The 14587-nt window shown below is 40.5% G+C and overlaps 1 protein-coding gene across 1 annotated transcript in view; it reads right to left on the bottom strand.

Moving 5' to 3' along the window:
• Positions 1 to 208: 208 nt before the first annotated feature.
• LOC119407639 (solute carrier family 22 member 23) overlaps positions 209 to 14587 on the bottom strand; it is an 18055-nt gene continuing 3676 nt past the window's right edge. The window contains exons 3-10 of the mRNA XM_037674457.1: positions 12796 to 12950; positions 5399 to 5585; positions 5051 to 5178; positions 2646 to 2748; positions 2337 to 2563; positions 1894 to 1926; positions 1645 to 1768; positions 209 to 629 (exon numbers count right to left, since the gene is read on the bottom strand). Of these exons, the coding sequence (XP_037530385.1) occupies positions 209 to 629; positions 1645 to 1768; positions 1894 to 1926; positions 2337 to 2563; positions 2646 to 2748; positions 5051 to 5178; positions 5399 to 5585; positions 12796 to 12950 (1378 nt within the window). The remainder of the gene's footprint in view (positions 630 to 1644; positions 1769 to 1893; positions 1927 to 2336; positions 2564 to 2645; positions 2749 to 5050; positions 5179 to 5398; positions 5586 to 12795; positions 12951 to 14587) is intronic.

Raw genomic sequence — 14587 nt, 5'->3', positions numbered from 1 at the left:
GGCAACTCCTGAATGAATCATTGTCACAAAATAAGTTCACTTCTTTTTCTTTCATTGTCGTCATCTCAAACCTCACTTTGTCAGAGTTCATCTGGTTCGTCTGAACAATTTTGATCCCTTAAAGGTTTTGTTGAAAAGCTGCTCGCTCTCTGGGTACCGCGGCACCAGTTTTTAAAATTTGCACAGTAGAAGACTATTGCTCTGAAGCTCAAACCCCGTTGGCTATGGCACGATTTCCAATCACCTCGCCACCGGTGGCGAGAGCGTACGAGGCCGGCACCGCTGCCAGAGCGGTGGCTGCTGCCACAGTGGCGCTCCCCGTGGCCATGAGGTGTAACGGCGTGTCATGAACGCGGGAGTAGTCCCTGTCGCACTTGGCGAGGAGGAGGTGCTGCTCTCCGGGATGGAGCAGAGTCTGACGGGTGAAGGTCTCGCCGTCGGCCAGGCTCTCGGGGAGGGGCTGACCCCGCGGCTCCGGCAGCAGCAGCAGGCAGATGATGCACAGCAGCGTGCAGCAGGCGAAGATCACGTGATGCAGAAAGTAGCCCTTCTGGTTGTGGAGCTCCATGATGGGGGCGGTGAGCATCCCGAAGCCGGCGCTCGCCAGGACGAGGCCCAGACCTCCACCCCTTCAGACAAAAACAAGATTTTTTTTTTTTTTTTAAACGATGAGAAATGATGCATCTTGCCACAAAGCAAAGAGTGTTTACGGGAGATGATTTAATATTTTCTGTCAAAAGTTATACATTTCATAGCTAGGGCTGTCGTCATAACAAATCTTGCGGAGCGATTGTCTCAGAAATTATCGCGATAAACAATAATAATGTTTGAAATGTGACTAATTGTAATTATTGTCAAATTTAAGAAGAAATGTCTGTTAATTTGTTTCGAGTGTAGTAAGTTTTTTGCCCACCGGATGGTAGTGTAAGACAGTTTGAACTGAAGGATGGATAGTGAGGGAGCGAGGAACGTGTCTCTTTAAGAAAAATGTGAGGAAGGCCCCTTGACGTGACATGGGCTGTCTCTTTTCGGTTCTCAAAATGGCAGACGCTCGATGCGGTTTGAGCTCTTTAGCAGGGCATTTTTTCACACAAAGCTTTTAATAAAAAAATCAGTAAACAAGTTCTCAGCTTCTTTTTGCAGATAAAAACAAATTTTTAGACGAAGGCACGGGTTTCAACCATGAATTTTGGATCTTCGACAAGACAGAGGTTTTTTTTTTCTCTAGGTCGGCCTGTTAGCTTAGCTTGTAGCTTAGCTGCTTTTAACGATCCAAAAACGCGATTTTGAACAGTTAAAATGAATTTTAAAGAGAAAGGAAGGGGTCAGTGAAGAGCACCGGACTTGAGCCTTTTGTCATCCAGTGTCTTCAGAAAGAGAGACACAAAGAAACGATAAAGCCAATAAATGAAAATGAGGTTGATAATCGTGATTTATCATGCGATTAACTGATTTATTGTTAATCGCGACAGACCTATTCATAACTAGAAACCCTGGATGTTGCTTGTAAGTTATATTTCTACCACTAGGTGGTGCAGTTATCACTAATGATATAATGAAGTAAAGCAGGTCTGACCTTGTGCTTAAAAATCTATATTTCATTCTACAAGCAGCAAAACAGATGTTTATGATGTGCAGACTCACCTAATGACAGTTGGGGTGATTTCTGCGCAGAAGAAGATGCTGAGTGTGCTGACAGCATGGGAGGAAAACATGCCGATGATGGAGAAGGCCACGGAAAATTTCCTGTTCAGAGTGTCTCTCAGAACTGTGCAGAAGTCGGCATCAACACATCAAAACACAAACCAAAGCAGGAAAACTCGTATTAGTGTCAAGGTTTAACATTTAAACAAGTCATTTAAAGTTATAGATCACAGTAAGATGCAGATGTACCTGTGTCGTGGCGAAGGCTGTATTTTCCAATCACTGAGAGCAGGGATAAAAGGGGAGCAAGTCATTATTAAGCACAACGAGCCGAACACTGCTGACTCAAAACAAGCAGAATAACGGGAACAGTTTACCACAGGCGGCTGAATTAATGACTGTGCTGCAGATGTAGGTCAGAAATGCAGAACTGCAGACTGTGCTGTTGTAATAACGCGGGAACAGCCGGCAAAGTGGGCTGGAATGTTGTCCTCATACCCAACATGATTTCATAAACTGTTTAAACTAAGAAGATGCATTTCTAAATGCTTTAGGTTTGTGCATTTTCCAAGGTGGGGTTAGTCCAAAGGCTACAAAGTACTCGTAATGTCAACCAAGATTTTATTAAAGATTTTTTTTAAATCCCATCTAATCTTAGCCAGCAGAGAAGATGCTGAAGCGTGATTACTTACAGTTCAGCAGCCCCAGCTGTAGTAGCGATGCCAGAGCTGTGATGATCATGAAGGCGAGCAGCCCTCCACGTCGACCCATCAGTCCCACCGCGGGGCAAAGGGCCAGGCAGGTCGCCACGGCGATGCCAGCCATGGTGTAATAATCGGCGTGGCACAAAGCTGTGGGCTGGGCCTCCGGGTCCATCATGCTGCGGGCGAAGCAGTGGTGAATCCCATAACCTGTCAGACTGCACAAACCGCCACAGGTTAGGCGACAAGGCGAGCGAGGTTTACATCCACAGAGGGAGAACTTGTGGCTTTGACACTCACGAGTTGACGCACAGCACCACAATGTTCTTCCACAGGTTCCTGGTGCTCATCATCTTCACAATGCAGCTCCTCTGGGGCTTCCTGTGCAGCTCCTGCTCCAGCTCTGGTAGGAAACACGAAACTCAAACCTTCAGACCTCGTTCTTTTCACAGGGTAATGAGACGCCGGCCACCAAGGGACGTTTCAGCTCAGAGAAACTAAAGTGCTGTGGTGCCCGACTGACGCATCACTTCACAGCTTCATGTCACCTGCTGTCTGCTTGGCCAGAGATAGACATAAGCTCTAAAACACTCTTATGGAGGAGGAAGGAGTGTTGGCGCCAAGGACCGGAAAGACAGATGGAAAGAAAATGTTGAAGGGCTGCTCCAGTTATCACCAGCTATTCTGGTTTTAAATTAATCGTTGGAAGAATAAAGTGCAGCTCTGGGCTCACATTTTACTGGTTAGACAACGACTACTTGCTTTGAACATTTTCTAAAATGGACTGACTGATTCTGTCACTGTGACTTTATTGATCTTGCATCGGATATCTTTGACCATCTGAAGGTGAATGCTCAGATTGCAGTTGTATTTCATCATGTGGACAGATTGAGAGGGGTTGCTTTAAACTGTCTAAGTCTTTGTGTTCGTTAAGGTTTTTGCATTTGTTGCATGTTCTTTTCAACACAAACCAAGAGCAGCTGTAACGGAACAAATTACAGGTTATGCTGATGACGGTCTGTTATATTTATCCGTGAAACCTGATTAATCCAAGCAGTTACTTAGATTACAAGCATGTCTTAGAGGCTGCACTTTGGCTGGTCTTGTTGTTGTTTTTAAGTACGTTATAAATAAAGTGGTATGATATGGTTCATAAAAATCTGAATGACTTAATTTTCTGCTTTTAAACTCAGACAATTCAATTAAAAAATACTTTAATAATCCCAAAGGGAAATTAATTGTTGATGTAGCTCATAGTTGTTATAGATGCTAATGGCTTTGGGCAGGAACGATCTCTTGTGGCGGTCCGTCCCACAGCAGATCTGAGGAAACTGGCTGCAGACGCCGATCTGTCCACCCAGACCTCTCGGTCCTCTTGGGCAGCAGGACTGCCTGAATGTCAGGCAGAACTCCTCCCCCAGCGATGGCCATTTCTCCCAGTAACTGCCGCACCCATCGTCGCCGCGGACGTTACTGCAGGTGTCCAGGGACGATCGCGGTCCTCCCGCTGACACGAGCTGCGTTTCTCACTACCTCCAAGATCTCGGAGGTCAGGCACTCGAGCACCGCATCCAGATAGACGGAAATGCATCCACGGCACCTCCTTTTCAACTTATTTGGATTTGGGGTTGTAGTTGAGGTATTAGTTGAGCTTTTGAAATGTTAATCAGCTGCTCCCAGTTGTAGAAAACCACCTTGTTGTTATGGTTACGCATCATAACAAATGTCCAAAAGTAAAAAAAAATGTTTCAGTAAAAATCCTTCCAGCAGCACATCATCCGATACCAGAGGATGCAATCATCTGAAAAAAGCGATTTACATCCAGAAAAAAACAGGACTCACAGTCTTCAAAAGCAAAATTTCAGAATAAATGCAAGAGAGCTGCTCCAACATGCAGCCACCTTGAGCGGCGCAATTCTAGAAACTAAATCCACAGGAGTTGTTTGAACACAACTAATCTCCATCTCATGTTAAAGACCTTTTTGTTCCATATTTTCCTGAGCACTTTGCTCCCAGACTGCAGGTTTACTTGTGGTTCCTAGAGTTTCCAAAAGCAGAATGTGAGGAAGATCTTTCAGTTCTCAGGCTCCTCTCTTGTGGAACCAACTTCCAGTTTCTGTCCATGAGGCTGACACATTGTCCAGTTTTAAGATTAGCTTTAAGTCTGTGCTTTTTGATAAATCCTATAGTTGTGGTTGGCTTGGGTTTCCTGAAATATCCCTTATTTGTGTTGCTATAGGCTTATACTGCTGGAGGACAAACTGACCACATTTCTTAACTTGACAACTCATCCTGACCCTGGTTCTAGTTCTGGTTCTGCAGGAGGTTTCTTCCTGTTTAAAGGTAGTTTCTTCCCACTGTCGCCTCTGTGCTGCTCAGGATGGGAGACCGCATCAAAGTGAAGACATGATGCAATCTTTTGGCATCTTCAATAACTTTCACTAACTGGTCTTTATACCATATGTGAATGTTTTGTTTTATAATAAGAATGAACTGACTGTTATTGGATTTTAATCTAGATATGATCTGGATTTATGATTTGGACTTTGTTTATAATGCCCTGAAAATGTTTTTGTTGGGAATTGCAACCCTTCACAAATGAACTAATTTGAATTAAATAGGTGCTTATTTAAAGTAATTCAAGAATGAAGTTGGTAAAGCTGCAGAAAACAGTGAGTTTGGAGGTTTTTGTCCTTAAAACGCACCTGTGAGAACGCCGCTGGGCTCTGATGTCAAGTCAACCTGGTTCTTCCTGGCGATGCGCAGCATCATGGCTTTGGAGCGCTTGTAGTGCTGGGTGGCCAGCAACCAGCGCAGAGATTCAGGAAAAATCCTGCAGAATGAGAGGGACGGTGTGAAGAAAGAGACAAAAGATGAGAACACAATGTGCTGCAAGAGCCACAAGGACAAAAAGGAAGAAGAAAGAAAGTATTGTTTGTCTGTTGAGTGCTTGTACTGTGTGAAGCGGTGTGACTGTACAAGCCATCGCCTGGCTCAGTGTGGCAAGAATATGCCCCCCCCTGCTGGGGATGTCTTCAAAGGGCGGGACTCACCAGACGTAGGGCAGCATCAGAACAAAAGGACTGATTATGACGATCTGCAGCACCTGCCAGTCCTCCCCGCTCGGCCAGTAGCGGCACAGAGCGGCCACGGCTGGCATCAGGAGCTGCCCGCCCACCTTCAGAAAGCTGGCCACCATTGTCATGGAGAAACGCCAGGCTGGCAAACAAAGCTCGATCCCTAAATAAAGACGCAGAGACAGAAAATACGGAATAGCTTCACGCTGTTGCACCAAGACAGACGAGGAAATTAAACTGTTTGGATGTGATTTCTCTCATGAGCAGGAGGTTAAAACATGGAAACTGTGTTTAGCGCTGGCGTTTCCTGATCTTAGTTTCACTCTTTGAACTTGTAAAAACCTCCAAGTTAATTTATTTCCCCTCCCGTCCTCTACCGTGGTACATTCCAGATGGTCCGGCCCATATGAAGGTGACTACTGCTGGTGTGTGAAGAGTGACCTTCATTTATTTATTATTATGGAAAAATAAGAAAAGATGGGTGGAACAGAGATGACTTTATTTATTAGAAGCCTAAAAAAGTTCCATCCATTCTTTAGTTAAGTAACTAAAGGACAGCAGAGACTTGCACAAAAAGGAGAAAAGCAAATCAGAAAGAGGATAAAGAGATCGGATTATTTAAATTAGGCCAAACTGTTCAGTTAAGAACAAAACTGAACGCAGAGGAGTTAAAGGCATCTCTCCATCTCTTTTTATAAAAGTCGCCCCCTGCAGTTCCAAAAACGTGAAAAAGGAATCACTCCCACCCATCGTCTCTCTCCTGACCATCTGCTTCCTTCTCTTGGAGCTGCGTCACTCAGAGCGAGATTCAGAGAAATATTTCACATCAAACACAGAAGACCCACCTGTCCCAACAGAGACGGTATTTGTGAAAATAGTGGTTTGGTGAATTGTTTTTAATAGTGTGAATGTTTATGAAGCATTCACTCTATTGTGATTCATTTTTCGTCCGTACATTTTTCAGCATCTTTCTCGTTCCACAGTTTTTAAGCCATTTCAACAAATCATAAAACATTCGGCTCTTTCAGGACAATCCTACTATGACTTTTGGTTTTGGTGCAACTTTAGCCTTTTGAAATATTTAGCCTTTTCTGACACATTTTTCTCATAGAAAATGAAATGAGCTCATTTTACATCCTTCAAATCTTTAGATTTGTTTGTGTGTCTCTTTTGTTCTGGTTCAGCTTCTTTCAGCTTCCTTCTGCAAATTTAAACTTTTTTCAGCTACTTTCAGTTCATTTCAGCTGTTTTGTGATCCTTTTAGATTATTTCTAATTACATTTTTGTGCTTCTTCTAACTTCTTTCTACTAAGTTCAGCTTGTTATACTCCTTTCAGCTTATTTATGCAAGTTTCAGCTTTTTCTGCTATTTTAGATATTATTTAGCCATTTTTCTGCAAATTTTAGCTTTTTCAACTAATTCTACATGTTTTGCACTCATTTCAATGTTTTTTTTATTTTTGCATAGTTCAGCTTTTTTCAGATAATTTCCTTTTTTTTGTGGCTAATTTTAGCTTCTTTCAGCCTAATTGGGCAAACGTGTTCTTTCTGCTTTCTTATGCTAATTTAAGCTTGTTCTACCTTTTCAGCTACGTTTTTAGCTTTTTTTTTATAGCTAATTTCAGCTGTTGATAAATTCCATTTTTTTGTGGTAATTTCTGCTACTTTCAGCCTAATTAACTTAGTTATGCTAATTTCAGCTTGTTATGCTCCTTTCAAGTTATTTTTGCTACTTTCAGCTTTTTCTGCTGTTTCAGCTACTATTTAGCTGTTTTGATGCTAATTTAATCTTTCAGCTAATTCCAAATTTTGGGGGCTCATTTTCAGCTCTTTTTGCTTCCTTCTGGTAGATTAAGCTTCTTTATGCCTTTTCAGCTATTTTTCAGCTACCTTTTGCTAATTTCATCATTTTTAAGCAAATTTCTGCTTGTTTAAACCTAATTCAGCAAATATGTGTTTTTGCTTTCCCTTCTATACAAACTTAAGTTTGTTCTTCGATTTCAGCTCCATTTCAGCATTTTAGCTCATTTCAGCTGTTTATCAGCAAGTTATTCTGCAATACGCATTTACACTGCATTTTTGTAAGAAATGCAATTTCTCTTAGTTTATATTTAAAATTAATGTGTTCTGGCATCTGGTGTTTTGAGATTGCAGCGTAAATCTTTCTGTTTCTCCTGATCTCATATTTTTCTCATCAGTTATATCATAAAAACCAACTGGATGCAAATATCCCGTTTTAACTCAGGATGGCTCCTAAAAGAGTCAAATGCCCTTGAAGTAAAAGATTTATGGTAAAATGCTAAATGTTAAAAGGATTTTCCATAAGAAGCACATTTAGCAGAAGAAACACTAACCAGCCTTAATCTTTGTTGTCCTGGGTCTCAAAGAAGTCAGAAAGTAACCACTGGATTAACAGCTGAATAACTTCATAATCAAAATGTTCACCCCAATTAATCAATCTTAGCAGACACTGAGCTACGACTCAGTTATTTTTATAGATATGGAGCTAAGTGTGACAGCTGAGCTTCATCCCCAACAAAAACCCTGAGCACTGATCTTTCTTTAAAACACTGACATGCGAAGCTGCAACGATATGAACAGGGACTCCTGCTTTATTCCATAATGTATTCAGTAAAACCCCAAAGATACGATGGGTCGGTCGAATGTTTGTTAATTTATTTTTTTTTGTAATTCATCTGTTCACAGGACTCACAGGGTCAAACTTCAGAAACACTCCTGCAGATGAGAGAAATCAGTGATATTGTTATGAATGAGCTTCAAATGTTACAAAAAAAGTGTTAAAAAAAACAACTGGACTCATTAAAATTTCATTAAAACTCATAAAATCATTTTTTAATAAATGGGGTACCCCACAGTACCCCCCCAACAACAGCTTCTCCTCTGACTTTACATCTGAAAGTTACTGCGGCTTCACAGAATCAAGACCAAAAGAGACAAAAGCAGACGATCTAATGAGCAGATTCCTCTTTAATGACAAATATCTGACGCTCTCTCTCACACGTGTGCTGCTGCCTCACCACCATGGCCTGGGGCATGAGACCAAACTGAAGGGACATGAGTTCAGTCAAAGCAGGCGGTGGATGTTTGATAAACAGCAGCTGTGAAAAAACACGAGCTTCAGATCTGATGCTGAAAGACGCCGTTTAATCCGTCAGTCAATGGAGAAAAAGTGAAATGAATCCCCACAACCTTCACCATCATTAATGGATAACAACAAGGAGGAAAGACATCAGCAATGGCTTCAAAGAATCAATCTGGGAAAGGTCAAAGGTCATTTTTAAACCATCATTTGGCAGAGGGAAAGATTATTCACAAGTGAAAAACGTTTAAGACGGCTGCCTGTCTGTACAGGAAAGGCAGCAAATTCACCCCAATGGTCAGACCATGCAGTGCTCAGATATGAGCTAAAACCGAGACTCTGCAGGCTTCAGTCAGCAAATTAAAGGTCAAAGGTCACGGCTTGTTTTGAAGGGCTGCAGGAGAAAGTTTCTTCTTACTAACAGCATCGTGGTGGGTTTGCATTTTTCATATTTTAAGTGATTTAATATTAAAAAAAACACACTGCAGCTGGGAACTTAGGGCCAAAAATTGTCAAATCACTTTGGATTTGGAGAAAGTCCAACAAAGAAGCGCTGCAAGCTTCACAATCTGGAATTTCAGAGAATTATAGGATAAGAAGTTTGATGAATTCTAACTGCAGATGCCAGGTTAGGTTAGTCCCATTGAGCCATTAGGACTCATTTACAAGCATATTATTATTTTGTGTAGATGAAATAAAGTAATGAAAACCCCTCTGCTGCAGCCTCAGCGAGGATCAAAGACTGGAAGGGAAACACTTTAAACGTCTGACAAGGTCACATCCGCATCATCCTGCTGAGTCAGCACAAGTCCTCATCCTCAGTCATAAAATCACACACACGTACACACTGCGACACACACCGCCACATTTATCATCGGCCGTTCGTCTCTGAGAGGCAAGGACAAAGAAGCTAAAATATTAACCTCAATTTACTGGTCAATAAATCAACTACAGCCAGTTATTTGTGATTTATGTCACTTTCACCCATTTGAGAATGTAAAACAATGTAAAAATAACTCCAAAACCATCAATTACAAAACGTTAAATGAGGAAATTTAAAGAAAATCCTAAACTAATCGTGAGGGAAACCAAAAAAAGTTCACGTTTGACCACTAAAAACAAAAACGAGGAAGTCTGATTTTTTTTTGTTTTTTTTTTGTTTGTAATAAACTCCTGAAAACATAATTTAACACAATATTTGTATCAGCTGTCGATTCAAAATCCAGTCAGGAGCGTTTGAGTTTGGATTTTTCTGCTCCGACGTTTACTGGCAGACCAGCTGTCCCCGCCCTCAGTCTGCATCACTTCCTGTTTTATTTTGTAGAAACAGGAAGTTGCCTTCGGTTTAGAGTCACACACCTGCAGCTTCTTGTTTGTTTCTCCTCTGTGTACGTTCAGTCTGTTTTAAACCTGAATCTTCATTTTAGTTTGGGATTTTGATTGTTTTATTTCTTTGTTTAGCATCGCTGAGTCCAACATTCAAATCTTTATTGACCATTTTGGACAAACAAAACAAACTTTTTATTAGCTAACATTATTTATGCCTCCTGAAGAAACATTTTGGGGCTGTTTCCGTGTACTAGTACATAACTCCTGCTGCTAAATGCTCCAAATTATTATAGAAGAGAGCGGGGAGGCTCATTTTAGGAACATCTTCTTGTTGCAACTACCAGACACATGTTCCTCTTTTTTTGTAATTTATTTGAGAATTTGTTTGCACAAAATAAACGGTGAAGCAGCTCAGCTTCTAACTGCTACAAAAAAATGTATTTTTGGACCAAAAACCTGCTTTGTTTTGGAGTAAACGATTTAAAATTAACTAGTACTGTTTCATATTTTCTGTGCTTTTTAGCTATCCTGGAAGGTGGTGTTTAATTCTTATATCTTGTTTAGATCTTTCTCAGCTTTTTAAGCACAAACTCGCAACGCTTAAATATGACGAGTTCAGTGCAAATAGTTGAGCGAAAGCCTGGAGAGCTTTTACTCTAAACCAGTCCTGGTCCTCAAAGGCCAATATCCTGCATGTTTTAGATGTGTCTCTGCTTCAACACAGCTGATGTGAATTAATGAGTGATTAACGGGCTTCTGCAGAGCTGGAAGATGCAGAGAAACCACTAAAACATGCTGGATTGTGGCCCTCAAGGACCTGGACTGAGAACCAAAACCAGACTTTTCTAGAGTTTATGAAAGTAGAAAGGCCAAAGACTTCAGTCCGTGTCGATACGGAGCATAAATGGAGGAAAATAACCAAAGATGGCTGCTCTGTTTATCCTAAAAGATGATTTAAATATAGTCAACAAAAAGAAATGCCATAAACAAGTCATTATGTCATTTGTTAGGCAAATTAAAGCCTTTTCACTGCTGCAGGGAGTGCTGCAGTGAGGTAATCAAACGAGGAGATTTAAAACGGGCAATGAAAGGAGGAGGAGGAGGAGGAGGAGGTGAAGGGGAGCGGAGAAGCTTGGAGGTAAAATGCAAAGAGGCGGAGGAGTTTGAAAACTGTAATGATTATTATGAGTTACCAGCAGAAGGACAGAGGAGGTGATGAAGCAGGTGGAAGATAAATCCTCTACATTCAGCTATAAGCACCTCATTTACTTTACATGATTATATTTAAAATTATTTCATTTATTATCGGGCTTCAGCTTTGAAGTGCAGTTTTAAAACCAGATATTTTGGGCTTATTGTGTTTAAATGAAACCTGGTTAAATGGAGGCTTTTAACGCACTGTAGGAGGTTAGCATCCGTTACGGACGTAAACATCTGAGACGTTTCCTACGCAGACCCTCTGCGCACGCTGCAGCAGAAAAGTAACAAATTAACGAGGATGTTTGAGAGTTCAGTCAGGCTGATAAAATGTGTTAAAAAAAAAAACTACAGCAAGAAGCAAACATTGAATATTTTGGTGGGTTTTACTATAATTTCTATCAGATGACGATGTACTTTAAATATTTACAGTACAGTTTAGTTACAGTACTACAGTACTTTACAGTACCAGTTTTAGCTACTTTTATTGTCTTGCTATATTTGTTACTTTCTCTAGCTTTAGCCACAATTTAGCTACTTTTAGCTACATTTCGCTTTTAACTACGATTGTACTACCGGTAATTGTGTTGTTTTGCTAGTGTTGATCATTTTGATTTCTAGCTAGGATTTTGCTACATTTAGCTTTTGGCAGCAACGTTTCTAAAATTATCTTTTAGCTTTAATTGTAATTTAATTTTGTTTGTGTTGCTGATTTTAGTGTTTAGTTATATTTTTGCCAACTGTAGCTTTTAGCTGTGGTATTGCTACATTTTTAGCTACTATTTTGCTAATTAAAATTTAGTCGAGTTTTCTCAATTTAGCCTTTAGCTACTGTTTGGGTAATTTTAGACTGCAGCTATGATTTTGCTAATAATAGTTTTGGGCTACTGTAATGTAGACTTTGTCTTTTAGCTATTTTAGCCAACTTTTATTTTATTCAGCACCTCAGCTGAAAGTGAACCCTTCATTCAGCTCTCAGCATTTATTCCATATTTTAGCAGGAATTGTAATTTCTCTGGTTTAAACGTGATGAATTCCTCTGAACAGGAGGTAAAGCTTGAAGTAGTTTGAAAAAAAAACTGAAATTTTCTCTATATTCAGTGACATAGGAGTGGTGAATGTACACACCAGCTCTAATCTGTGACATTAATCTTAATCTCTAATGCAGCTTTGAATTTAAGCACCAAAACCCATTAGTTTGTGCCCCATTTGCTTTCAGTTTTAACCTTGGGGAGGCTGCGTTTGTTTATAGAAGGGCTTCATTTGAGATTTATCTGGGGACCCCTGCAGAGGGAGACGGGGAGGGGGGGACGAAAGAAAACCTCCCCCCAGGCCGAGCTCAGTCTGCCTGAGATAATGTGAGTGAAAAAGGAGGGGAGGTAGGGGGAGAAACGGATCAGAACACTTGGATCAGTCTTTCCTGCTAATAAAAAAGAAAATAAATTCAGAGATTAACAGAAATCTGGTCAAATTGGGAAAAAAAAATAAATATATATATATAGTACAAATGTTTTTTTTAAGATCCTTTTCTGTTGATAAATGGAGTTGTAGCTGTTTGAGTCAAAGCTGTAAGCTGCTGACTAAACTGTAGAGACCCAACAGGTCTGGCAACCCACCAGAGATGAAGGTACAGAGCGTGTCTGCTGGAGCGCGAGCGTTTAAAATAAAAACATTCTGTTTTGAGGCTTCATGTCAAGATGAAACGGATCCAGAGCGAGGACGGAACGAGATGAAAGCTTTTACTTACTGAGCACGAAGAGGGAGAGAGCGAGGCCCGCCAAGCAGAAACCCTCAAAGAACCGCAAGGTGCTGAACATGGTGACGTTCACAGAGAAGGCCACGCTCAGACCGAAGACCAGCATGAAGAGCGCCGAGAGGATCAGCACCGGGTGGCGACCAAACCTGGGAGACAGAGGAGCAGCGGAGTGATGGAGAGAGACGGGAAGTCAGCGGTTTGATTCTGTTTGATCTCTCAGGAAACGCTGAGTCAGCATTTGCATGTTGCAACGTTTTGGACTAAATACTTTTGCACAATTTTATCTTTTTTAACAAGACATGTATCAAAATGGTCAGCCCATTCAGGACATTAGAGCTAGATTTTTTTTTTTTTTTGTAACATTTATACTTTTTCAAAAATTTAATTTAATTTTGTATTTTTTTTTGTTGAGATGAAAGAACTCTTCGGTAAAACAGTAGCTTTTACATTGTTTGGCTGATTTTAGCTTTTAGCAACCGTTTTGCTGATCTTGTATTTAGATTCTGCCTTTTTAGTTTTAGCTGCTCTTGCAGGTATTAGCTTTTAGCTACTGTTTGGCTGCTTTTGTGCTCATGTATTAGCTTTGGGGTATGGCTTTGCTAAAGTTATGTTGAAGCTACTGTTTTGTTGATTTTGGCTTTTAGCTCCTGTTTTGCACATTTTAGCTTTTAGCTACTGTTTGGTTGGTTTTAGTTGTTGCTTTGCTGGCTTTTTTTTTTGTTTTGTTTGTTTCAGATTAGCTCATTTGAGCTTTTAGCTACTATTTTGCTGATTTTAGTTTAGCTATTGTTTTGTTGGTTTAGCTACTCTTGCTGCTGTTAGCTTTAAGCCACTCTTGCCATTTTCTGCTGCTGTTTTGCTGATTTTAGCTTTTATTCTGGACATGTTCACTTTGAGAAATCAGCTTCGGCCTTTTTTTTTAAACAAACTTCAGCCCTCATTCAGTTTCCTTCAGACTCTGTGAACTTCCTGGTTTCATGGAGGGGTCAGAAGGTCAAAAGGTCAGGAGGTCAGGTCATGGGAGCCATTATTACAGATTCTGAACACAAAGTAGTAACTGTTTCTCCCACGCTGCAGCTCAGGAGGACTGTGAGCCGCCCAGGGTGACTTTAACCAGCTGAAGATCAGTTTCTGAGATTTATTTCCTCCTAAGAAGAAAATTCTGAGCAGTTTTTCCTGGAATTACTTGGATTTATCCCATTTAACACGTCTTTTCCAGTAAAGTATGTGAGGATTAAAGAAAGCTTATGTAACTGTGATAAAACTCACAGGAGGCCGTCCAAGGATGACATTAGTCAACGTTACATAAACGACTACTAGCCAGAAAGTTACTGTAAAATCATTCACAGTACTAATACTGAATCTGTACTCGCAGTACTAATACAAAACCCGTACTCGCAGTACTAATACAAAACCCGTACTCGCAGTACTAATACTGAATCTGTACTCTCAGTACTAACACTGAATCTGTACTCACAGTACTAATACTGAATCTGTACTCACAGTACTAATACAAAACCCGTACTCGCAGTACTAATACTGAATCTGTACTCACAGAACTAATATTGAATCTGTACTCGCGGTACTAATACTGAATCTGTACTCACAGTACTAATACAAAATCTGTACTCGCAGTACTAATACTGAATCTGTACTCACAGTACTAATACAAAATCTGTACTCTCAGTACTAACACTGAATCTGTACTCGCAGTACTAATACAAAATCTGTACTCGCAGTACTAATACTGAATCTGTACTCACAGTACTAATACTGAATCTGT

The sequence above is a fragment of the Nematolebias whitei genome, chromosome 3 (assembly GCF_014905685.2).
Source record: "Nematolebias whitei isolate Nwh7 chromosome 3, NemWhi1, whole genome shotgun sequence".
In the NCBI taxonomy this organism is placed as follows: Eukaryota; Metazoa; Chordata; class Actinopteri; order Cyprinodontiformes; family Rivulidae; genus Nematolebias; species Nematolebias whitei.
This window is presented reverse-complemented; position numbering and strand designations above follow the sequence as displayed.